At 42.7% G+C, this 26,744-nt stretch overlaps 1 protein-coding gene across 4 annotated transcripts in view; it reads right to left on the bottom strand.

Annotated features, from left to right (window-relative positions):
• Window positions 1-889: 889 nt before the first annotated feature.
• CDH11 (cadherin 11) overlaps window positions 890-26,744 on the bottom strand; it is an 85,336-nt gene continuing 59,481 nt past the window's right edge. For all 4 annotated transcript variants that reach the window (XM_064723510.1, XM_064723514.1, XM_064723511.1 and 1 more), the window contains exons 3-13: window positions 21,530-21,915; window positions 19,368-19,662; window positions 18,493-18,612; window positions 17,930-18,097; window positions 15,523-15,710; window positions 13,801-14,054; window positions 12,470-12,606; window positions 12,151-12,272; window positions 11,056-11,173; window positions 5,122-5,373; window positions 890-3,866 (exon numbers count right to left, since the gene is read on the bottom strand). In XM_064723510.1, coding sequence (XP_064579580.1) covers window positions 3,370-3,866; window positions 5,122-5,373; window positions 11,056-11,173; window positions 12,151-12,272; window positions 12,470-12,606; window positions 13,801-14,054; window positions 15,523-15,710; window positions 17,930-18,097; window positions 18,493-18,612; window positions 19,368-19,662; window positions 21,530-21,748 — 2,370 coding nt within the window. In that variant the 5' untranslated portion in view covers window positions 21,749-21,915 and the 3' untranslated portion in view covers window positions 890-3,369. The remainder of the gene's footprint in view (window positions 3,867-5,121; window positions 5,374-11,055; window positions 11,174-12,150; window positions 12,273-12,469; window positions 12,607-13,800; window positions 14,055-15,522; window positions 15,711-17,929; window positions 18,098-18,492; window positions 18,613-19,367; window positions 19,663-21,529; window positions 21,916-26,744) is intronic.

Below are 26,744 nucleotides of genomic sequence, written 5' to 3'. Positions count from 1 at the left end.
GAGAATCCCCAAACCAACCCTCCCCTTCCCCATCAGTGCAAGTTTGGAGAGCTCCCTTAACAACCAGCCCTGCGCTTGCTTCCCTAATTGCTTCTTGCCAGGAGGAGAAACAGAGTTCCAAACGCTGCAGAGACACCGTGGCACCTCAGCCTCCTGCTCTCCTGGTGATACCCAGCTAGGCCAGGAGCTGAGCACTTCTGTCAGCTGCAGCTCAGGGTTTGCTCAGCTCACCACAAAATCCCTCTGGCCAGGTCAGGCTGTCTGCTGGTGATGGTGTTTGGAGGGGCGTTGCTGTAGCCCCTCAAATGATCCTCAGGTGAGGCTTGCAAGAGGCAAACCTGGCCAAAGCACCACCTTCACCTGCCACCGTCCCCTGCCTTACCTGGCTCAGCCGTGGTGATCCTCCTTGTGGTCAGGGTTTTCTCCAGACCCACTGAGGCTGTAATTAACTTCTCAGCTGTCTTCTACGGATGTGAGGCTCCGTCCTTGGGGAAGGCAGCGCCACTGTGCTAAAGCAACTGGAGTGGGTGAATCCTTTCCCAGGTGCCTTGGATCTTTGGAAATGCTGCAACAGCCCAGGGCCCACAGCATTCCTGGGTGTGTTGGGGCTAACCCGGAGCCGCCGTGCTGGGCTGGGTTTTACCAAGCTCAGATTAAGGACCCGAGGCTCTGTGCGTGCTGCGGTGAAGTTCAGCGCAAAGCAATGTCCTGTCGTGGCGCCAGAACATGCTGCTCGTCCAGGGTGCTGCCGACAGTCCGGGCTGAAGGTAATTCCCAGCATTTCAGGGCTGGCCCTGGCTGAGAATAGCAAACATAACTCAAAAAAGCACTATCACAATTGCATGTTCACTGGGAAGGGGAAAAATAATCAAATGAAAAAGGACAAAACCAGCAGGGAAAGAAAATTTATTTCCAAGCATCTACGAGAGTGCTACAAACAATAGAGACTAAAACTCAAAGCATTTGAAACTATTAAAAAATGTAGTTGACAATGTCCTTCTTAAAAATTAAACATAAAAATGTAGAAAATGCAGTTATTAATTCTAAAACTTGCTCAAAAGTGAAATAAATCCAGATAGCATCAATGAAGATGGAGTCCTACAAATTACCTTTTTTTTTTACTTTATTTCAATTTGTTAATTTTCAAAGTGATACTCATTTGCTTTCTCTTTTTTTTTAATGTTTATTTAAATTTATAATGGAGAAATGTGCAAATCTAGCAAAATATTCTTTGGATTATAAACAGAGAAAAATCAGCAACCAAAGAAATTTGAACCAAGTTAATAATAAGCTATAGAATTATATAGAATGCATACAGCTATAATAAAGTGAAATATTACAATAAACATTGTAGAGCAAATCTGCTAATTTAGCAAACTCTGCCTTATAAAACATAGGGATATAATGGGACAAGTGAATATGTTAGGGATGTAGAGCTGAAACATCAGTCATCATTTTTAGGAGTTAAATTTTAATCTAACTACATATATGGGGGGTCTTCAGAAAAGCAACACACCAACAAGTCAGATTTCCTCTCAGATCAAGCAGTTTAGTACCTGACTGCAAATGAAGGACAGGGTCTGTAAAACAAATGTAGGAAAATGTAGATAATTTTTACTTATTGCCTCTTCCCATATTGCAGCTGCTGATCTCTGACCCTAAACAGCCAACTATATTAAATTCAGCAGAGGTACAGCTGTACACAGATGCAGAAGATGTTGATGTGCAGAACATACCCCAATCCCTTGCTTCCTCTGAACTAATACTTAAAAGAAAAAAAAAAAGTTATAAATCCCTTTTTGGATTAAAAACATGCATTACAAAGAACAATTCTGAAAGCTTTCTGTATTTCTGTCATCACAAATTAAAATGTCTCCCTATCTGCAGATGATGCTACTCTACTGGAAATTAGAAGAAAAAAATAAAGCCAAACAAACCATGCCCCACCCCTCCCAAAAAAAAAAAAAAAAAAAAAGCCAAAGGAAAAATAGGAATTAAGTACCAGAATATTAATTACTACTCAGGTAAGGTAATTCAGGTAGAAGAGTCCTTAGGGAAGTCACAGCTAAACTGGGTCAGATTTCAGTCTCTAGAACCTGCAGAAGCTCAGCACAGATACGGAAACTCACAAGGCTGGAGTAAAGTGTAAGCACAGAATACTCCCGTCCACCCAAAAACTGATGAAGCCTTGGGAATCTCTAAGATATAAGATAAATGCTATTACATGGGAAATATTGAAAAATATTACACTTAATTTAATCCAGAAAACACAGTAGGACTATATGATGATTCTTACTGTGTTCTGGGAGCAGCCACAAGCTGTAGATAGAGAGGGTACAAAATGTTCACCAGACGTTACATTTGTTTTAATCTAAAAAACATTTGTAAAATGTACTTGATTTTTAAATAATCACTTAACAAGGCAACAAACCAACTACAAACACATAATAAATAAGGCTATTAAAAGGTCACAATTGTAGTAAATTAGTCAGAACTATAAATGGGACATTAGAAACACTATGTTTTTCCTTATATGCTTAATAACCAGAACAAGAATTAAAAAAGAATCAGTTTATTTCAAAGTCTGCTTCTTATATTGAAGCACATATTAAAGCAACAGTACAATGTTCATAAAATATAAGTGTGATGCTGTAACATTTCTTACATGTCAGAATACTGATATTTGTATGTATACTAAAATAAGAATTTTAAAATTGTACAAATAGATACATTAAAAATGACATAGAAATAGGGTGCCTCCCACCGAACAAGACAGAGTTTTTATATCTGGCACGTATTAGTTTAAGATGAAAGAATAAGCAAAAAGATTTACAAGAATCAGCAGTAACAAGTTTGATGCTCAAGAGACATAATAATTGTACATTGTACTGTACATACATCATATGGGTTTAAGCTGGCTGAATATTATATATTTCAAGTTTAAAAACGCACTACCATATAGAGTGTCCATAGTTTAAGGCGAAATTACAGCTCAGAACTGTTATCTTTTCTAATTTGTGGAAGCTTCTTTGAAATAAAAGATTTAGATGTTCATAACACGTAAAAGATTTCCCTTATTTGTAGGTTTGCTTTTAGCATTTTCCTTCATTTAAATATTTCTCATATCTTAAGTGGGTTTTTTCCTTCAGTGAAGCTGGCAGCCAGCTTCCAGATTTGCCTTTTGTAGGAAAAGGTACTTCACAGTATTTACCACTTTCATGTCCTTTTTCATCAAAGGAATCCTCTCTGTCAAACTTAAATGTTTAAATGAGATTTTTCTTGATTTTTAAAAAAATACCTGCTTACATTTCCTCTGGATTCTTCAGAACTTCGGACACAGTTCTTAAGGCCAAATCTTAAACTTTATTGTTAAGAATCGTCATCAAAAGTGTCTTTGGAGCCATACAAGTCTGCAAGTTTCTTAAATCGAGGTCCCCAGTTTTGTAGATAGTCGTAGTCCAAGTCAGAATCTGTTGTTGCTGACTCCAAGGAGCTGAGGGACCCAGCCACGGAGCCCCTGCCCTCGTAGCCATAGATCTGGATGGAGTCATAGGGAGGGGCAGTGGGGTCGTTGTCGGCCTCCTGTATCCTGGTGTTGATGAAATCGTCCACGTCCACGCTGTTGGGCGCGGGCCGCAGCCCCGGCCTGGGCAGGTACTGGTACTCGGGCTTGATGTCCTTGCGCGGGATGAAGCCGTTGATGCCGTCGGGGTTCTGCAGCGTGGCGATGTCGAACGCCTCCGTGTCCTCCTCGCCGCCGCCCTCGTCGTCATACGTGATGATGTTCTCCCGCACATCTTCCTCCTCAAACACGATCAGCGGCTCCTTCTTCTGCCTCTTCAGGGTCACGAACAGCACCACGATGACTGGGAAAACAAAACATAGGTTAGACTGCGCTGTCAAACAGCAGCGCCTTTGTAAGTAATTATTGCGTCCCCGAGCCCTTGGCTTTTCTGCTGGATTGTTGCAAACTTCTGCAATTTTAGTGCTCCTTGCTAGGTAAAAGCAGAGATGTTTGTACACAGAACTAAACACACTGATCTGAGGCTTTCTGTCTGAGCTGCATGCCAGTGCTCTTACTAATTGCTCATTACTGCAACACTAATTCAAGGGAAGTGTTTGTGGGGCCTCAAGTGCTGCAGAGTACTGTGACACTGCCTTTGAGCAGCCCAAGCACATGAATATCTGCAGCAAAACAAAGATTAATCTTTATCCTCTCCTGTATGCCCAAAGCTTAACTAGTTCCAGTGTGTCATTTCCATTAAAATGGAATTTTTTTAAGCAACACCTTCAAAGATGTGTTTGTTTTGCACTCTCACTTCAAATTTCTATAAAATAAAATATCTGGAAAAAAAAGAAACACTATAAAATATTGCAGGGAAATTAGAAAATATTGTGTAATTTTTTTCCAAATCATCAGGAAACATTTCACAGCAATTTCTTAAAAGCAGGTCTTCCAAGTCATTCATCTGGTTTCAACACAAGATGGGTTTGAGGGAAATAGCTGTCAGGGGCCATTAATCCTGGCTGACCTCAATAAGGAACTTGTCAACCAGGGAAGAACACAAAACTTAGAACTGTATGTCATGACCTCCTTTAAGCAGTGTCCCTGATTAGCTGGCATTAGGCCACGGGACGACATTCTCTGAGCACATCTACACAAATCCATTGGTGTTTGTTATTGAAGATATCACAGAAGCCCAGAATGGTTTAGGATGGAAGAGACCATAAAGCTCACTCACTGCCGCCCTCTGCCAAGGGCCTTCCACTGTCCCAGGCTGCTCCAAGCCCCAATGTCCAACCTGGCCTTGGGCACTGCCAGGAACAATTCCTCATTCCCAAGATCCCACCCAGCCCTGCCCTCTGGCTCTGGGAGCCATTCCCTGGCTCCTGTCCCTGCAGCCCTTGTCAATTGTCTCTCTCCATCTTTCCTGGGGCTCCTTCAGGCCCTGCAAGGCCACCCTGAGCTCACCCCAAAGCCTTTCACAGCCAGGCAGATCAGCACTCCCTATAAAAATAAAAGCTAAAAAACTCAGATTCATTTCTCCATCTTGGAGCAGAGGGCAGGATTACTTTTCTAACGCAAGCCCAGAGTAGCAGCACGGAAGGAGCATTTTTCACCTAGGAGAATGACGATGCAGGCCAGGATGGCGATGAGGGCGCCGGTGCTGAGCCCCGCGTTGAGCACGTAGGCCTCAGCGTTGCAGGAGAGCAGGGAGCCGCTGCCGTCGCAGCCGCACACGCGGATGCTCAGCGTGTTGGTGCTGCTCAGCGGGGGCACGCCGCCGTCGCTGATGACGATGGGGAGGAGGTACAAATCCTGCTTCTGCCGGCTGAACCCTTCCCGCCTGACCAGCACACTCGCTGTGTTATCTGGTTGGAGAAGAGAGAGGGTCATTGTTAATTCTTTCACAGTCATGCTCTTAGCCAATATTGAAAAGGAAATTATCTCGCTGCAAAGGCTCTCAATTTTCTGGGGCTTTAGCGTCATTTCTACAATAAACCAGCAGAAAGTGCTGCCTTTGTAATGACCTAAGAGCAATTACAGATTGTATTTAATTCATATAGCACCACACTCAGCTTTAATTCTTTAATTAACACAAGCAACACAGATAATCTCTGTCTGATAGCGCCTTTTAGTATCTGTAACTTTCTGAGAAATTCACAATATTTTTTCAACCACCCAAATGGCTGGACCTTCTTATTGCTGTCTGATCCAGTTTTAGTGTCTCTCCAGAATTAAAGCTTTCAATGGAGGGGTAAAACCCCTATCTCCCTTATGAGTTCTTGGAGTCACATCTAAAAGCGTGGTGGATGCTGTCCCCAAATGGGCTCTGATAATGAGACTCCCATCAAAACAAAAGCCCATATTTGCTGTGTATGAGCAAATTTGAGCCTTGTTTTTTCAGCAAGGAATGCTGAAGGTGACATTGTTTTATCAGAATCTGGTTTTCACCCAAACTTCCAAAGCCATAATTCAGAGAGCTTGATCATACATGCACAGTATGTCTGGTCACATTTTGAATCATGTGGATGTGAGGAAGAGTTAAATCACAGACTCAAAATGCCCTGAGTTGGAAGGGACCCACAGGGGTCCATGAGTCCAACTCCTGGCAGTATTTCTGTAACTCTGTTCCCATTGCCCTCACGAGAGGTGACCTGCCATGGTGCAGGACATTTTGGATGGCCCTGCATACTTCCTCTGGCTAGAGCCTTGGAAAGGGGACAGTGTGAGATGACACTCTGGGCTGAGGCTGCCTGTGCTTCCTGCTCTCAGAACACCAACAGGGCTCCCTTGTTGTGCCCCTCCTCTGTCTCTCAGCTCAGCCTAAACCAAAGTTTATAACAGTTGTAAACATCCCAAAGTAAATAAAGTGAAGCAATCACATCCACAGTTTTCAGACCTTCAAAAGCCAGTTTATATTGAAGATTTATTCCATACAACCTTTCCTGGCTTGCTATGTTCTTTATTTTTCACTGTATAACAGAAAGGGAGGGGGAAAAGAGCAGTTCTTTATCTTCTGAGGGAGGGCTGTTCACCTCCTAAGGTACCCACTTTACTGCTGCCTCAGGCTTCTGCAGATTAATTGTTTTCCTGTTGAAGAGTCAGCATAAATCCCAGAATTTAATAATGCAAACCATAAAACCTCTCCTAATGATCTAATCACTGTGATTTCCATGGAAATCTGTGAATAAATTATACCTGAAGAGAAGTGTTCTTGCCTTGCATTAACCTCCCCCCTTGCAGGCAGTGCCCTCGATGTAGGACAAGGTCTGAAACTGCCCCCAGATTTGGTCAATCTATGGGATGAGGAGGATTGCACTGCTTGACTCTCCCAGGAACTTCACCAGAAAGGATGAATATTTAAGGTAGGAGCTGTTTGTTACACAGCAAATGAATCCATCCCCCATACCTGTCCCTGTCCTGCCAGCCGCACCCCTGGTGCCCTGAATGGCCACCTGGGCTTGACACAACTGCTGCTTTCTGGTGCTGAGTCTCACAAAAACAACGGCTGGGTAGAAAGGAGCTTGTTAACTTCTCCTTTGCACAATGTCACATTTGCTAAGGACAGAGACACTGATAAAGATCTGATTGTTTATCACTTGTGCCTGTTGGAGGTGTCTCCCTCAGAGTCCTTCTAATCTCCTGAATGTTTACATGACATCTAAACTTTGAGGCACAATTTTTTACGGGACCTTGGTGATATCAATGTCTGCATGACAAAAGCCTTATTTTAGGACTTTAATGGGCTCGTAACAATTTGGTACAAATAGGAATGCAACATCTAATATCTATTAACCTATCAGCTAACTTGAACTAAAAACAGGGGGCCTGAGCTACAGCTGCCTCGAGGCTGCCAAGGCAATGTGTAAGGAATGACAATACCATATATTAGTATATATAGTCTTTGGCTATGCATTTTTTATCACAGATTTTATTTTTCTTACCTTTTGTTGGCTGAAATAGTATTCCTAATTTAAAATAAGAAAAGGATGGCAAATTATTTAGCTGTTATGCACACTGGCCTGGTCCACTGCAGTCACTTACACTAAACAAAACTGATTTTGATCCAATGGCTGATCTATCTGTTTTAATGGGAAGCGATTTTTGGTTTAACATAAATTTTTAAAAAGAAAAATCCAATCAACATGCCTGACTAAAGTTTAAAAAGAAATACAATACATCAAGCTTAAAAGGTCATTTTTTAAACTTCTACTGTTTATGTTCACTTCTCACATTTAGAAGAAACATAATATCCATTATAGGAAAAAAACCCTCCTTTCTTACCTAGATAAAAGATAACATATAATCCTAGCTAATATTCTCATCCTTGCTTTTTTATTATTTTCAAGGCCCAGGAGTAGAACTCTAATCCTGGTAAAATGGCATTTTTTAAGCCAACAGAAGTTAAATGTCAATACCAGCTTAAAACTATTACTTAACACATATGGGAGCCACTTGACTGTCAGTCCTAATTAACACAACGGGGGTCAACACAAGAAGGAAAAGAACAGTCATCTCAAGGCCATTCCCAAAATATATCACATTTTTCCAGCGACTATTGCCTTGGCTATCCAATATCCAAAGATGTTACAAGTGAAGATTCCCTGTGTTCTCCATGAAATCTTTACATTTAGAAGCTAAAATTGCATTATTTCTTGGTGATACCTATACTGATCTCTCTGACCTTTGATTTTTCGCTGGTGATCTTATTGATATTTCCAATTTTTCCTGTGTGCATAGGCAAATGTAGCTTAGTTTTTGGGGCTTGTTAACACATAGATTGTGTAAGGAGGATTCTAGATTACAGGAGCTGACTGCAGTGTGAACTTTATCACCTGTATCAGGTGTGAGTGCTGATTCAGCCAGAAAATGAAACAATTTCAGGGGTCCAGCTGTCTAAAATCCTTACTTTACCAGGAGTGGCAATCACTGTGGGTAATCCATGACAAAATCCTGTGACTTGATTGTCTGTTTCAAAATTTTCTTGTTGAAAAAGTGTGAAGCACATGTTTGAATTTAAAAAGTGGACTCTGGTCACTGATTTTCGGGGGCTCACAAGTTTAATTTCAGGCTCTGTAAAGCTCTAACCTGTGAATTTGGGACTACAGCCATTCCAGTAATGCTGTGCTGAGGGAGCCCAAGGAAAGGGCATCTCAGCACAGGACCCAGCAGGGTCAAAAGCAGGAAATCCATTTACTCAAAATCTGCCTCTGCTGTGAAGTGCCACGAGCCTCTGCTGCTGCTTTGAAGGCCTGAATTCAGTGGGAGCAGAACTGAGCAGAGCCCGGGCAGACAGTGCTGTTTGTTTATGAGCTATAATATAAGGAAACAGTGCAAAAGTAATTCTGTGTTTTATCCCAGCGTGGGCTAAGCCATTATCTCATGTTTTCTATGGGAGATGGGCTCAGCTGAAGACTTGGTAACACAGTGGGCTATTAATAGGATGTAGAATGTGATTATGCTTTTTTGGATTACTGCAATATGTGATTACTTTCAGGAGCTGGTAAAAAGAAACTCTATTAAATGATAATTATGAGACTGTATGCACTTTAAAGTTCTGTAATAGGCCCAAACACTGGAGTTTTCATTAACTGTTCTCCACAGTTAATAAAGCCATTTTTCTCTGAAAGTAGCAATTCCCTCTGAAAGCTGTGGCATGGCTTATAGAATACTCTGACTTATAACTGTAAAAACAACTTTGAATGACCATGGACATTATTTGACTTGCAAATGGTAACACATTCTCCCTAAGAAGTTTTTTTATATGGGAGTACACAGAATTTTAATTTTTTATTTTGTTCTAGTATAACTTACTTTAAAAAACTCACAAGAATATGTAAATTAATAACATAATTGCACTGAGGAGTGAAAAAAAATGAGGGAAAGAAAGGATGGAAATGAATTAATTTCCTCAGACTATTCATTTCCCAAAAAGAAAATTATATGGGAAGATTCAATCCCTCAATACTATCTTCTTGAAATAACCTTTTGCATTATTGTCAGGTAGAAACCTTACATTAAACTGACATCATAATTTCAACTACAACACATTCTATCTGAGTTAATTTTGTCAGTAACAAATTTTGCTGCAAGTGGCAATGAAGGATGAGCGGGATTGGCTGGAGTCAGGAACCGCAAGACCACTCAGAGTATCTCCACTCTGAGCTGTGCTTCCTCTGCTAGATTATAAAATCTAATCTAATTTCAGTTTGATGTGGCGACCATAAAATGTATTTTATAGCAAGCCTTGGCCTACGGGTCTCAAGCAAAGAATACATGCTTATTTACTCCCTTCTAAAAATACACCCATGAATTTTTCAAAACTTGTGTTTTACTACTTTAAAGAGAATAAATATATGCCCTGCACTGGCTCCTTTATGAATTGCTTATGTATGTACAAGTGTCAAGCACCAGGCAACAGTATTACTTTGATCAGTCAGGAATAACAGAGATTTTGTTTGGGAACTCTGATGATAATTACACTCCCTTCAGATGAGGAGAGAGATATAAAGTGTGCCTCAACAGAGCAGTTTTTACTGAAATCATGTATCTGGATTGTGTTGCCTTTTGTATTTCTGGCACTCTTGGATTCATTATTTAAGCCAGTTCAACCAAGTTTGACTTTTCAGAAAACAGTCAAGTTTCCTTCAAACATTAAAGCTTACTAATCAAAACCAACTCCTTAGAAGCTGAAACAGTTTTTTTCCCTGTGAAGGGAAATAAAAAAATGAACATTTGAAAATGAAAAAAAAAAAGAATCCAAATATAATTAAATAAATGGAATAAATACATAATGGCTGAACCTTTTTTTTTCAGTTTGCCCACTTCCTCTGCTCCCTCAGCCTCTGGCAAGTTCAGGTTACTGATGTTATTATATTGTGATCAATTGAATTTTGACATTCACCCAGGCCTGACACTTTTTGCTTACAAATTTCTTACATCTTGCCATCAATCTGAATGCAAAGCTCTACTTTATTTTGTGAATATGAAACTGACAAAGGGATCAGGATATGCAGATCCTGAGACAGCCAGCGCAGGTATGTTCCACAGCACAAATCCCTGATTTATTTCCTGCACTGGGCAGTGATTTGATTCCATTGGGAATCTAGCCCACGTCTCTTGTGATCCATAATTTACAAAAGCTGGCAGGCACAGTGGTGAACAAATACAAGCAGCCTAATAATTTATGCTGTCTCAGCTAATTTTAGGTTTGTCTAATTCAAGGAGATCTGCCAATTCCATTTACTGAGTGTTTGGCAGGGTTTTTATCCTCTTCCTGGGAGATAAAACGGCAGTGGATTCTTCCTATTGGGTATTATTATGTAATTTATAATATGCATTCAAGAAAATTCAAGTGAGTTAACAAACATCCCACTTTCCCAAGAACATCCTTGCATTTTAGCTGTATGCTTTTGCTTTCCTCCCCTAAATCTTGGAGAAAGACACTCTGCCAAAGTTAATGACAATGCTGTTACATGACATTACATTGGCCATTAGTTCTACTTTGTCATTTCTTTGGATTCTGGTAGAGTGGGAATCTTCACACAAACCTCTGTTGTCTCTGAGTGTAAAATTTGGATTATGAATAATTTCAGGTGGTAAACTGAAGATAAATCTTGGTCCATTGGCCGAGTCATCCTTGTCATCAGCACTAATTGTAATAAATTGCTGTAAAAGAAAAGCACTCTGTAAACAAACAGCTCCTTCTCTGGGTATATCACACACAGGCAGCATTCTGAGACAGCCCTTGAGTAAGAATTGTAAAATAGCAGAACCCCCCTAAAATTCAAATATAAGCAAGTAGAAACACAGAGCTGACTCCAAACTACAACAGGCAATCTTTAATTACTATTGCATTAAACACCCCAGAATTACAGCTGTAAAAGCACATATCTTCAACATTCTTGTACACAAATATGTGTTAATAGTAACACAACAGATTAAATAAAATTCTGCAGAAAACTCAGCAGATGAGAAAGTCTCTTTTAAGCTTCCACGCTGACTGCAGAGGCACAGACCATGTGCAGAACTGTATTTCTCTATGATCCTAACCCCTCTTCCTCACAGATTGCCAGAAATAAATTGTTGGCTAGACTCTACAGGCACTGCACTACGATTCTTCCCATAAGACACTGACCATTTCTGTAATATCCAAACCAGTCTCACAACTGGGAAAGCTGCCCCCAGCTCCACTGGCCCTGTGCTAGTGGGTTCTCCCAGCCAACACCAATCCCACTCCATACACAAAGCACTGGATAACTGCTGATAGCAGTTCAGAAACAAAGTGCCTTTCTGGGTGCTCAAGGCTTTCTGGTCAAAACCTCAAAACAAAAGTTCATTTATTCCCTCTCATTGGAGCTGACAGGACAAACCTGGGCTAATGCCTGAGGGAAGAGCTGTGTGTGCAGGGAGGTGGGGGGAACAAGGAAGGTGGGGGGAACAGTGAAGGTGTTGGGCACAGGAAGGTGGCTGGAACAGGAAGATGGTGGGCACAAAACAGCGGGCAGAGGAAGGTGGTGGGCACAGGGAAGGTGGAGCAGGGGAGGATGGTGGGCAGAGGGAGGCGCTGAAAACAAGGAGGTGGTGAAAACAAGGAAGTGGTGAAAACAAGGTGCTGGGCACAGGAGGTGCTGGGCAGGCCATACCTGGTTGCTTCGGGCATTCTCACACACGAAGGCTTCGTAGGCAGCCGCAAACTTGGGAGCGTTGTCATTGACATCAACAACCTTGATTGCAACGGGAACTTTGGTTTCCTGGTGCTGTTTGTCTGCGGGAGAGGCAACACTGACATGAGACAGAAGCAGGAAAACCCCTCAAAACAAACAAATCCCCAGCTGCATCCAAGGAAAGATCAAATATGCTGATGTAATTCTGCTGAGATTTCTTGCAGTTTATCAAACTGAGACAATTGGAGGATTACAGATTCGTACCACTGATTCTCAAACAGCTCAGTGAAATACTCACGGACTTCAACTGCAAAGACAGAGATATTATGCCAAGCCATTTCTTCCCTATCCAAAGTCTTTATTGTCTTGATATTGCCATCTTCTGCATTAATAACAAAATATCTTTCAAGGTCGGTGTGTCGATCAATTGAATATCTAAAGAAGATTGAAAGCCAGTAATTAGAGAAAAGAAGGACTTAGGAGTTTCATGCACCAAGATTTGTTCTATATAATTTTTATTTCTAAATAATTGTAAGTAGTACCCCTATTGTTGTCCTCAACATCATTGTCAAAAGGACAATATGTGTTCTTTAAAAGGAGAATCACCTGGTTGTTTTCTACATTTAGAAAAACAGGACATCAGAATGTTTGTAATAAGTGAAAATGCTGGTCTTTGAAGTCTCTATATCAAAGCTGTAATATATTCTTTATTTTCTTCTCTTATAAAATATGATAAAAATATCTACTGAGATATTTTTCTTTTCTGTTTCATATGAATCTTGATGATCTTTTAAGTCTTCCAATCTTTGGTTTACTTGGAATATTAATTGATCATACCAATTTATCAGCTATTATCCACTCTCTGCACATTTGTACAGCTTTATACAACCCTGACTTTCATAACTTCATGTTAAAATTCTTTGAAATGTTAAGTATACCCACAAAAGAGGTCTTCATTATTTAAGTTACACTGAGAACATGGCAAATAAAATTAAATTAATAGAAAGCTATTATAATATAAGAATTCTTTCCTCTGAGGGTGGGCAGGCCCTGGCACAGGGTGCCCAGAGCAGCTGGGGCTGCCCCTGGATCCCTGGCAGTGCCCAAGGCCAGGCTGGACACTGGGGCTGGAGCAGCCTGGGACAGTGGGAGGTGTCCCTGCCATGGCAGGCATGGAAATGGATGAACCTTAAGATCCTTCCAGGCCAAATCCTTCCATGGGTCTGTGATTCCAAGCTGATCCAAGATAACTGCAGAAAGTAGGGGTCTGTGTGGGCTTGTCTTTAATAATTAACACTTAACAATTACCCAGCCCAATCCCTAATCTACATCTTAGACTTTGATATGATGAGAAAAATCCATACTGTGATAACAGCACAAGATATTTGTGGAAAATTTAATTTAGAATAGAGTCTACCAAAGATGCCCTTAAGTATCTTTGAATTAGACATAGTTATAGTATGATACAGGCTTTGAGAAACTGGCAGCTTGTGGAACAGGCACATAAACAATGCTGGATGGTTAAATTTTCAATATTCTGGGTGTCTGTAGATCTGTCACACTGTCTTCAGAACTCGCCTAACAATTCCACAAGCTAATGCTCAGAAGGAAACAGGAAATCCAGCAAACCTTATAGCACTGTTGGCAGCATCCGGGTCTTTGGCATGTACTTTTCCAACCACAGTACCAGATGCTGCATTCTCCTGTACTTCGAAAATGTAACTTGGCTTCAAAAACACTGGTGGCTCATCCGCATCTTCCACTGCTATTTTCACTGTCACGGTGTCCTTGAAGGGCCCGTTGCTGATGAACTTGGGGTCAATGTGGACATTGGCTGCCTCCACCTTCAGGCTGTAGGACTTTTTGGTTTCATAATCTAAGGTCTGTGAGAAACAAGAGGACAGTGCATTCCAGAGTCAGGGACACCAGGCTGTAAGAGCAGCAGGCAGCGCCCCAGTGTTCAATGACATCAAACAAAGGTGAGCGTCTGTCAACGAGCTTGGACTGAAATGTGTGTATTTAAAAACATAAAGACTCAAATGGAAGGAGCTACATTCTATGTATGGAGCAGCATAGAAAGGCACTCAAAATATGACAGAGTCTTGGTCTTGTCTTTGCTTGCTGTATCACTAAGGAAATCAGCTGTACTGGAAATGTGAATTTTGTCTCCATCCAGCCTTCTAGGCAGCACAAAAGTGCAAGAGATGGGAAAGGGGCTCCCACAAGAGGCCTGGCTTCATCCAGGTTGGCAGGCATTCCACGTGGATGTGGTTTCAAGTGCTCCTGGGTGCACCATGAGATAGCATACTGATGAGTTAAATTATTTAGGTAGTGGAGAAAATACAAAGCTGGTTTGGAGTGCTTTCATTCCTGCAGTTCTTTCCAGCACAGAAAACTCATAACACTTTCCAAAAGGGAGGTGGAATAATGCCCCATGGGACAAGTCCTTTTGGGAGCCTGTTCAAAGCCACAGCACCTCTGTACCTGCACTGGCATGAAGCGGCTGCAGGGTTGCACCTCAAAATGATCACACAGGTGCCAATCACAATTCACAAAGTATGTTAACACCAGTAGAGGGGAGTGACAGCTCACCCACATTTCAAAACACACAAAAAATCCACTCCCACCTCTAGAACAGAGACAGAAATCAAACCAGGGCAGTTTTGAGTGGAGGAGACCTCTGGGTCCCTTCCTGATGGTCTGCCCTAAAGGGCAGGGCAGGGTTGACCAGAAGTTGACCAGGCCTTCCCCTTTGATTTCTGATTATCTTCAAGAGAGATAAATAGCTCAAAGATACAAAAGGCAAAATGATAATGCTTCCATAATAATAAGATTTATGTTCTGTAATTTGCAATTTAAAATTGATTTGATAACACTTTCAAAGCTCCCGCTGACAGGCTGTGTGTGAAATGCCCTCTGCTGCTTTTCCCATAGCCTGTGACTCCTTCAGAACACTCTTGTGGACAATGCACAGCTGAAGAATTCAAACTATAGGGTATGAGGCTTTTCAGACTGAACATAAAGCAACAGTGAATGTCTGCTACTTATCAGCACTAGGCAAAACTTCATTAACAATGAAGCTGATGGCATCGTATTTTACCGTGACTTTTTATTATGAATTCATTTAGTTTGTGCAATTAATCCACTGTACAGTATTTATGTAACTCTTCTTGGTTATTTTCTTCCATTCCAATTCAGCTAATGGGGAAATGGAATATTAAGAGTTAATCACACCTTGAAAAATTAATTAAGTGAAATTTGCATTTAGTAATATTTTAACTTAGGTGGTAATCCATTATTACCAAATATTCTGCCAGCAATAAACACTACATAGCAGTAGGCATCACTCACCTTCTTAAGCTTCACAACCCCTTCCTGAGTCTCATAATCTGTGGTGATTTCAAACATGTCCATGCCATCTCCATCGATGATGCTGTAAGCCACCAAGCCATTCTCCCCAATGTCAGGATCTTTGGCCTTCACTCTCCCCACTTCCTCTCCTGGGACAGCTGCTTCCGACACTGACATCTGGTACACACCTGGGCCAGGGAGCACAGGGAGAACAGGCGTGTGCCCCGAGTGAGCAGGGGCTCCCCACTTGGGTCTTTACTCTTTGAACTCGGGAGTTCCAATAAACACAGTGATTTTTGGCATTGTCACCCCCGTGGAGGAATGTTGTGTTGTGTTGTGTTGTGTTGTGTTGTGTTGTGTTGTGTTGTGTTCTGTTCTGAAGAGCTTTGAGCAGCAAGTCAGCTGTGAAACCTTAACCCACATGGACAACGTGTAGAACATGACCTCCTCCCTGTTACCCCCCTGCTCAGGGAGGGGCTTAAAAGGACAGCCAGGCACCCAGAATGCAGCAATTGTTGTGGCATCAAGGTTACCATCGATAGCAGAGATGTTGTTACAAAAATGGAAGGAAAACTCTCTCACATGACTCATGGTAAAACCTTCATGTCTGTTTCTCATTTCTGCCCATTCATTCAAGAGCCATAAATTAGATACAGTGAACTGGATAAATCCTGTCTGCTGTGCTGGCTAAAGTATAAATCTGCTGCTTTCTATGGCTTGAATTTGGAGTGTGAATGTAGAACAACTATGATTATTAAAATTTCACACCACAGAGAGTATGCACCAATTTGTGTGTGATTTCATGCCAAAGAAAAAATGGCTTTCCCATGGCAAGCTCCAATAAGAAAACCATCCCCAAACATCCCACAGGTGTTTCCCTGGGTATTCAGGAACACCAGGGAAGAGCAACACTGTTCCTGGATAAATATCTCTACAACAGTTGTCCTTCAGGCACTACTGATTCCAGAACTTTCCATCCACTTCCAGAGTTCAGATAACATAACCTGATCCTAAATAGATAAATCTATGTCAGCATTTTCTGCCACATCATCATCAGTAATAAACTGGGGAGGGAAAAAAAAAAAGGTGGGATAACAAAATAAAATAATCTAATTTATTCCCCTTTGTAATTGCTCTTCTTTGCTCCATGGGCACCCTAGGAACATTAGGAGACTTACACCAGGCAGGGACTTGGCTCATTACCCATAAAAACAATTGCCACATGTCATTGAAATAGGTCATTAACTCCAGTCACAAAGAACCCAAAATTTAAGCATATAACTCATTAACAGCTTGAGCAATGAACATTAAAAACAAAACAAAAAAAACAACAACAGAAAAAAGGAAAATAAGAATGAAAATATCAGTCATTTGGCTGTTTATACAGACAGCTAAACCCTGGTTCTGAGTTACAAAACATTCCCAAATCAGATTTAACCTCGGGATGAATGATTAAGTAGAGGAACTGCTTTTGGACGTTTCTGATAATTTAACATGTTCTTGCAAAACACTCCGTGAAGGGGCTTGAATTCATAGAAAAAAATCCATAATTTGATGGAGTTAACAAAATATTGTATCTTGGTGTCCCAGGTTATGATGTGGAGGGAAAAGGCTTGTTTGTAAGGTACATAAAAGCTGATTTTTTATTATTTAATCCTTCTCTTTTTGAAGGGTAAATAATGCAGACACAGATTTTTGCATTCAGCTCTTGCATGAGAAGTCAGGGAGCTGCAGTGCTGGAAGAGGAGCTGTTAGAGCTGTTAGGGGGATGGCCACGGCCAGGACACACCAGGGTCAGAAGGGCTGCTCACAGGAGAAACACGGTGGGCTGAGACAGCTTTGAGTGAGTCTGCTCTGCACCCAAAAAACCCCAAACCCACGCAGAGATGAGCTGCACAACAGATGTGTGGGCCCATTAATGTACTTCCACCCAGCTGTGAAGGCTGAGTCTGGTAATGTCAGCCCTGATTAATTTTATATGTGAAAAGTAAATTGCTCAGGTATAAAAAAATTGCTGAGTTTGACCTCCATTAATACACTTCAACAATTTAAAAATGTAATTGTGCAAAATTTAGTTTGCTTTGTCATGGTAACTATGAGTCTTGAGGAATATATACATAGGTCTCTCTGCTCATATAAGTTATACAGCATGGCCCAGTAGCTTCATAAATGAAGTGTAGGGTCAGAAACCTTTGCAATTCAATGCTGGCCCTAAAAATGTCTCACTTTGCAACAAGAAGCAAATATTCCAGACACTAAAGTTACATATTTTACCAGCCACAACTTCTTTATTCATGTGTGGTGCAATAATCCATCAGTTATTGCTTCTTCAAGCCTTGGGTGTGTCTGATACTTGACAAACATGGGTCCTGGTAGGAGATGGGAGAAGGACTGTGTTGGTACTCACTCTGTGGAAACTTTGGTGGGTTGTCATTGACATCTGTAAGCGTAATTGTCACTTTGGTTGTCCCTGAGAGGCCTCCCATGTGTCCTCCCATGTCCTTGGCCTGTATCACCACGTGGTACTCCTCCTTGGCCTCTCTGTCCATGTTGGGAAGGGCAGTTCGGATGATTCCTGCAGGCATGAGGAAGGTGCCAAACACAGATTTAATGAAAACCTGGCTGCTGCATTTGGAGTGCAATAAACACAGCAATATTTGCAGTGATGGTGGAGGTTCTGCTTTCCCTGAGCACTGCTGTGAGGAAAGCAGCCCTAATATTCCACCCAGAGGACAGGCCTGCAGAATTACAGCTGAGCACAGAAACAGCCTTTCAATCATACAGCACACAGGACACCCAGAAACAGCATCAGCTTTCTGGGGCAGGAGCTCCAGCAGATGCAGGAGACCAGCCTGCAGCAGAGCAGGAAGATGTGCTCAGACACAGCAGCAGCTGTGCCCTGCCAGTACATGCAGTTCATTGATGCACTCTGGTCATGAGGTGCCACTCAAATAAACTGTTTGACAATACCTGTTTGAGCCTCCACTGAGAAGTAGGGCTGACCTTCAAGGATACTGTAAACCAATTTGGCACTGTTCCCATAGGTAGGGTCATCAGCATCTGAAGCTGTTACCTGAATAACTGATGTACCTAAAAATGGAGAGCAAACACAGGAGGGAGAGTCAGAGGCGAACACGTCTGGAAGGATCATGCAGAGATGCTTTCAGACACACAGCAGAGCTATTCCTAAAATTTTTTATTTCCATGTTTGGTAAATGAAAATCAAAATTACTTTCCAATTTCTATATGACAAAATATACTTGTATGATCCAAACAGATCTGTCACCAGCTGTGATGTGGATTAATGTTCTAACCAGTGAAGACATAAAAGTCAGCAGTCACCCTGCACCGTTATGGTTTTTCCCCTCAGTAGTTTAAGCCTTATATTGCTTTTGTCGTTAGACAGCCAAACAATAGAGTTTTCCTTTACATTTTTCTCAGTAAGTTTCAGACAAATAATTCCTGTAGAAATCTCTGAGACAGACACAAGCTCAAACAGGAGATGAAAATGGAATAGTTGGTGAGGCAGTAACTTCCCAGCTTTATTACACAGCTCTGCCAAAGGAATGATCTTTGTGTTTACCCCAGAGGATTCACACTCCATAAATTCCAGGGGACTCTTCTGCTCCTTCCTAGGAGGAAAAATAGTTCTATTCTAGGACCACCAGTTAGGAGCTGTGCAGGGTTTGATTTGGGCAGCAGATTAAATACATCAAGTGAATCACTGACTGAACACGAAAGTAAATTTTACTTCCCTGAATCCTTGACAATAGAAATGAAATAAAGCCAAGATATCCTGAGAGTGCAGCACCTTCCACAAGGACAGTGCCCTTCTGAGTACTCACCTACATTTGATCTCTCGGGCACATTGGCATGGTAGTTTTCATGGAGAAACTCAGGCGGGTTGTCATTTATGTCTTGAACTTTGACAATGAATTCAGAGGGGGGTTCCAAAGGTCTGTTTGTGTTCCTGTCCACAGCCTGAGCTGTCAGGGTGTACTGAGCTCTCTCCTCCCGATCCAGTGTCTTGGTTGCATGGATGTTCCCTGATTTGTCATCAATAACAAAAATGATTCCTGCTCCTTCACCTGAGAGAATGTATTTAATGTTTCCATCTCCAGAATCAATATCTGAATGAAGCTACAAAAGGAGAAACAGATATACCTTAACAAGGGGGCACATATTTGCTGGATGTGCTTATACAACAAAGAAATGCAGAATTGCTATCATTTCACAGTTTTCAACAATTGTGGCTTCCATCAGGCAATAATCCACACTCAGGGACATGCTGTGACTACGGGTACCCTGCATCCAGGGCAGTGCCAGCCCAGACATGCCTCCTGCCACATGCAGGGCTCCGCTAAACCCAAAATTTCAGATTTAAGGAAGAAAATACACAAAAAGATGCTTATAGCAGGTTCTTTATTCGCATGAAGTTGGTAGGAGGAGTAATTTTTACAAAGCTTTTGTACACTTCAGTGAGCCATGTTCTACTGGGCTGCATGTAAAATGCTGTTAAATAACAAAGGGGATGAGTTAAGTGATAAATGAATGAGTCCAGCTGTGTCCAGGTGTGCAAGAAGGCCAAGGGCACCCTGGCTTGTAGCAAGCACAACGTGGCCAGCAGGACCAGGGCAGTGACTGTCCCGTGTACTGGGGACACTGCTGAGGCCACACTCGGGGCTGTGTCCAGTTCTGGGCCTCCCCATTCAGGAAGGACATGGAGGGGCTGGGGGTGTCCAGGGAAGGGAACAGAGCTGGCAAGGGGCTGGAGAATCCCTGAGGAGCTGGGCAGGGGCTCAGCCTGGAGCAAAGGAGGCTCAGGGGCCCTTGTGGCTCTGCACAGCTCCTGACAGGAGGGCACAGCCGGGGGGTCGGGCTGTGCTTAGGGAACAGGGACAGGAGCAGAGGGAACGGCCTCAGGCTGGGCCAGGGCAGGCTCAGGGTAGGCACAGCAGGAATTTCCCCACGGAAAGGGGGCTCAGGCCTTGGCAGGGGCTGCCCAGGGGGGTTTGCAGTGCCCATCCCTGGAGGTGTCCCAGGAAGGGCTGGAGGTGGCACTCAGGGCTCTGGGCTGGGGACAGGGTGGGCATCGGGCACAGCTGGCACTCCATGGGCTGGGAGGGATTTTCCAATGTCAGTGATCCTGGGATTCTGTGTGATTCTGTGTGATTTTGCCAACTAGTTTTTAACTACGCCCTCCCTAATATAAAAGAGACAACAAATGCTTACTAAACATTCTTAATTCCAAAACCAGTGCACATTTCAGTTTGATGAATGAGGGAAACATTGAGCCAAAATACAGATTTATTGATTTTATATTGACAGCTACAAATTGCACCATTTTAAACCAGAATACCCAGCATGGTATTTGCTGACATTGATCCTGCTTCTCCACTCCTTTTGTGCTGTGGTTAAGTCAACACCATTCTGCTGCTCATTTAGAAACTGGCAAATGTACTGGTTTATTTACCTGTTTATATTTTACCAGTGTGAGACAGTAGCAGAATAAAAAACCAGTCCAGGATGTGTGTACATATACATGTGCACACAGATATTTACCTTCCTCTATACATGGCCCTCAATATATTTCATTTTACTGATAATTTGAAAATGAGAGGATAAAAATATACCTATTTTACTGAGCTGCTGGTTTAGACATTCAATTTTAATTGCTGTTTTTAAAGACCTGAGAATGATATTCTTGTGACATATTTTTGCTCAAGCTGTTGGTGTGGTTCTTGCTGGTTTGCTGAGTAACAGCCTGCATACCTTCATTCAAGGACTGCTGAGGTCAATGGATATATTTGTATTGACCTAGGTAGTATTTTGCTTAGCATCTAAACTTAGCTACCAGAAAATGAAGAAGCAGCTTATAAAGCACAAAGGCAACAGGAAAAAAAAAACCCAAAAAAACCCCAAAAAAACCAAAACAGCCCAAAATCACCCCAAAAATAATAAAAATGAAGCATACTAATGACTGTCTGAAAAAGGAATAGTTTCTTACCCTTCCTACGAGCACAGGATCTGGCCCCGTGTACTCCTCGATGACGAAGAACTGGTTCCACACCCAGCCGCGCTTGGAGCGGTGCAGCACCTGTCCCTCCTTGCCCCGCTCGCGGTGCCCGTGCAGCGAGGGCCGGGCGCGCTCCCCTGCCAGCCCCTGGCTGCAGCACAGCACCCCCAGGCACAGCAGGGCCGCCCGCACACAGCGCTCCTCCTTCATTCTGGTTAGAGCCTAGGCACAGGAGGATCCGAGATTCCGCCCCTTCCACCTGGGCAGTCAGCAAGTCTGGGGCCGCCGGGGAGGTTCAGACCAACCCTTGTGCACATAGGATGCCACCACGCATTAAACACATCACCTTAATGCTCTGCAGCTTCCCAGCTCAGTTCCTGCAAGAAGGGAAAATGGAAAAAATCGTCAGTTGTTTGAGGATCTAGTAGGGCTTTTTATTTACTAAAACAAAACTAGGACTTGGTAAATATCAAGATAAGAAGATTAAAATAAAAACATCAATGCTGATGAAATCCTGAGTAATGAGCAGATTTGATGTTTTGCTACATGCAGCTGCCACCTTGCACAATCTCCTGGCTGGCTTGTTTGGCCACTCAGTGGCTGGAAGTTGAAAGGTAGATAGGGAATCATATTTTCTCATGATCTTCTCAAATAGATTTAGCCCAAAATGCAAGGTAACTGTAGAAATACCTAATTTAGACCTAATCCCTCTTTGGAGCTTAGATATAAGCCTTTGATATAAGCTGCTAAGGCAGAGGTCCAGATACAAGGGAGATCCCAAGACTTATCAGGAATGCAATATTTCTCCACCAGCCCTTGCATGATCAACACATCCTTATGCTGAACATAACACCCCTGGTTTCTTCTGGGCAGGAGCAGGGGCTGGCAGACCTCCAAGGAGCTCCAGTTTGGATTTAGACCCTGGAAGCACCTCTGAGGATCAAGGCACCACCAGCACTGATTGCCAGTGTGATGCATTCAGATACTTTTGATAACAATTGATTTAACTAATTTTTTCTACTTTCTCTGGGTGTCAAATTACTAGGATTACATTGATCTCCTACTTTTAATACTTCTTAAAACATTAGGTCAGATTTAATATTTGAGGGAGAAATTGCATTATACAGTGAAACTTGAACTAAGCAGCCCTCAATCCATCACAAAGGCCACTTCCACTTATCCCTGGGGTTTCCAACATATTCTCCTTAAATCTTTACACAGCAAGAAATTTTACAAGGTCCCTAAAATGTTTGGTTTAGTTTTTGGTGTGATTCACTTTACTCTTCTGCAAGATACTGATAAAAATCTTGATGTTATATTTGTACAGGCAAATATATAAATATGTACCACCATTAACTGTGAAACAGAATGATTTTTAAATGTGAAGTAGGGAGATCTTAATGGCATTTTCAGCAGAGAAAACGTGAATATAGGCAAAAGCTTGAAGCTAAGCACATTCTGTAACTCCAGCCACAGACAAACAGTCCCAAACCCACTCATTTGGGGTTGTCTTTCTCACATCCTAAGCAGTCATGTTCTCATTCCACATTCCTTTTACAGTTACATAAAACGACATTGGCTGACAGGGGTTCATGAATAAGGAATGAAATATATTGGTTTATTTCCTCAAAAAAGATCAGCTTTCAATTTTATTTTACTGAAAACTGAAATCACAGCACCAAACTAACTACAGCATAATGAATGAAATTACATTCTCACACATAGATGCAAACATAGTCCGGCTTTCCCAAGCATATTTATTAAATAGATTTGGTGTATCCATTTGGCATTTTCCTATTGTTACATGATGACACATTACAGATTACTCACACCAACATGGAGGACATAGAAAAGAAAACAATCCCTATGATTTTGCTGGGGAAAATGCTTCTATTTTGACACAATGTATGTGTGTGAAGTGTAGAGCATTAGGTCTGTGGTTTCATGTCTCCATTTCATGTCTCCATCTTGCTGAGGGGTAAAAACAATGGAAGGCTTAAATGGTATGAAAACTGAGATTTCACCTAATTTGGATGCTTGTTTTGCACCCAGCTTTGCATAGGGATAGAAAAGGACGGGATTTGTGCTGTTGGGATCACTCATGTGCAGTAGTTAGATGGGATTGGGTTCCTGGAATGTTATAAAGAGCTGACATACTCCAAACATGGAACAGGAAGATATTCCTGGACAGCTGTGCATTTCTAAACCTGCTGTGAAAAAAAAAAAAAAAAAAAAACAAAACAAAACCAAAAACCCAACCTAAAAGCTGTAAATAAACTTCTTATGTTAATAGACTTGGGGTGCGTTTGCAAATTAAAATCGCTGACAGTCATTCATCATTAGCATCACAGAATGATATCAGCTACAGAGATAAATAAACAAATCCCGCCACTCTTCCCCAACTCCTCAATGCTGTTATGTAAACCAGTAAACACTTTTTAAAGCTGCTTAACCAGAATGGCAGAGCCAAGCCGATACACACACTGCTTATTATCAGCTATTCAAGTGTGGAGTGCTGGAAACAAAATGTTAATCACAGATCCATGCTTATTTACTAACAAGGATTTAAAGCAAACTTCTTTGTTATCTTTTGTTTTATCCTCTACATGTACAGAGATGAAGCAATAAGGCTCCATGTCTTCAAGCTAAAAAAGCCTATTCTCTCTCATCCACCACTTCAGAGAATCCCAGAAGCTCAGCACGGTTTGGGTTAGAAGGGACGTTAAAGCCCATCCAGTGCCACCCCATCCATGGCAGGGACACCTCCCACTGTCCCAGGCTGCTCCAGTCCCAGTGTCCAGCCTGGCCTTGGGCACTGCCAGGGATCCAGGGGCAGCCCCAGCTGCTCTGGGCACCCTGTGCCAGGGCCTGCCCACCCTCACAGGGAACAATTCCTCATTCCCAAGATCCCATCCAGCCCTGCCCTCTGGCACTGGGAGCCATTCCCTGGCTCCTGTCCCTGCAGCCCTTGGCAATTGTCTCTCTCCATCGTTCCTGCAGCTCCTTCAGGCCCTGCAAGGCCACCCTGAGCTCAGCCCAAAGCCTCTCCTGTGCAGGTGAACAATGGCAGCTGTGCCAGCCTTTCCTCCCAGCAGAGCTGCTCCATCCCTCTGCTCATCCTGGTGCCTCCTCTGGGCTCTCTGCAGCAGCTCCAGGTCCTGGCTGTGCTGGGCCCAGGGCTGGGGCAGCTCTGCAGGTGGGGTCTCACCTGAGGGGCACAATCCCCTCCCCGCTGCTCACGCTGGGCTCAGCCCAGGGCAGGGGGTTCTGGCTGAGCCAGGCTCCTCTGGGGCTAAAAACCAGTCCCTTGGGCTGTTTGGAGCAATTGCTTCTGCTTTGGGCTCTGTGCTAGCAGCAGTTCCAAGCTGGCTCTGTAGGCATTGAGCCCCAGGTGACACAGGCTGCCAGGAAAGCTGGAGCTGCAAGAGCGTGGCCCTGGCCACCTCCTGCCCCTTCTCCCCTCCTGGAGTTCATGCTCTGCTCACTCACATGGTGTTCACTGCAGCAGTAAAACCTCTGACTCCTATCCCCAGAAAACCTAAAATAGCATAAATCAACAAGCTCCCACTGAAGGCTGTGAAATTACTTAAATTTAAACCAGCTACAGTCTGGATTTTCATAAACTATTTGTATTCTAAAAAATTAGGTGCACAAGATGTTCTTAAGTTAAAGCTAAAATGAACTTCATTAAAAAATGAAGCAGTAGCTTTTAACAAAAAAAAAAAAAAAACAGAAAACAACTCCAAATCTCTTTTTTCTTTCCTTTATTTTCCAAACAATCTACTTAAAACATTTCAAACATTTCAACATTATTTCAGCTGCTGAAAGCCTACAGTTTCCTTCTACTTCAAGCAGAAAACATGGAAAAACAGCTAAACAATTTATAAAGCAATTCCTTTTTCTCTTGGGGGAAAATACCTCATAAGACTGAGAGTTTGGAATACAAATGTGAGGATGGCAATTGTTGCAGCTGCTGGGCTGCTGCTCCAGTGAGCACCTGAGAATTCTGTGTGCAGTACTTGGATTCAGATGCACAGATTTGTCAGACTGATTTGCCATGAAAGGTTGCAGCCTTTTTTAAAAGTCACAATCTTTGAGACCTTTGGGTATCTCTGCCCAAAGGTTACAATCCTCAACTCCAACAAAGCCAGTCTCAGTGGACAGCTGATCAAACTGCAACACTGGGATCGAGTTAACCTTCCTCCTGGAAGCTGCTCCAGTGGTGTGCTTTGGATTTAGGAGGAGAATGATGCTGGTAACACTGAAGTTAGAGTTGTGCTGAGCAACTACAGTGTGCATCACTTGTTTTGTATATTAAAATTCCTTCCTTGCTGTTATCACTATTTTCTTCCTTTTCTGTCTTTATCTCAACCCATGAGTGTTCTCACTTTTACTCTCCTAAATCTCTGCCCCATTCCTGGGGAGTAGCAAGGAGTGAGCAGTGCCTGTGTGGTGCTCAATTGCTGGCTCAGGTTAATCGACAAACATCCTGATTTTTTTTTTTACATTATTATTTAGAATTGTGCAAGGTATCATTTTGAAATCCCAAATTTTCCTAACAAATCTGTAAGAAAAGTTGTTTCCCACTTCCTTGAGCATAGTGGATCCCAAGTTTCATGGAATCATACAATATCCTGAGTGGGAAGGGACCCACAGGGATCATCCAGTCCAGCCCCTGGCCCTGCCCAGACCCCCCAACAATCCCCCCAGGATGATGGATGCAGCCCCTGGCCCTGCCCAGACCCCCCAACAATCCCCCAGGATGATGGATGCAGCCCCTGGCCCTGCCCAGACCCCCCAGCAATCCCCCCTGTCCATCCCTGGTGCCCAAAGGCTCCTGGAGCTGCGGCAGCCTCGGGGCTGTGCCCATTCCCTGGGCAGCCTGGGCAGGGCCAGCACCCTCTGGGGGCAGCAGAACCTTGCCCTGCTCTGCAGCCTGAGCCTGCCCTGGCCCAGCTCCAGCCACTCCTGGGGCTGCCCTGGCCTGAGCAGAGCTCAGAGCTGCCCCTGGGGAGAAGGAAGTCTCAGACTGCTCTGGCTGAACCAAGAGGGACTTGTACTCAAAAGCAGGAATTCCATTAATACCTTTGAACTGTATACAGATGAATGTTGGCAATTTTGGTATTGAATAACAGCATTATCAGGGGTAAAGGGTGAACAGGAGTTAGTCAGCCACCACACAAGGCCTGATCTCATTAGCAATGTA

Source organism: Zonotrichia leucophrys, chromosome 11, assembly GCF_028769735.1.
Source record: "Zonotrichia leucophrys gambelii isolate GWCS_2022_RI chromosome 11, RI_Zleu_2.0, whole genome shotgun sequence".
Lineage (NCBI taxonomy): Eukaryota > Metazoa > Chordata > Aves > Passeriformes > Passerellidae > Zonotrichia > Zonotrichia leucophrys.
This window is presented reverse-complemented; position numbering and strand designations above follow the sequence as displayed.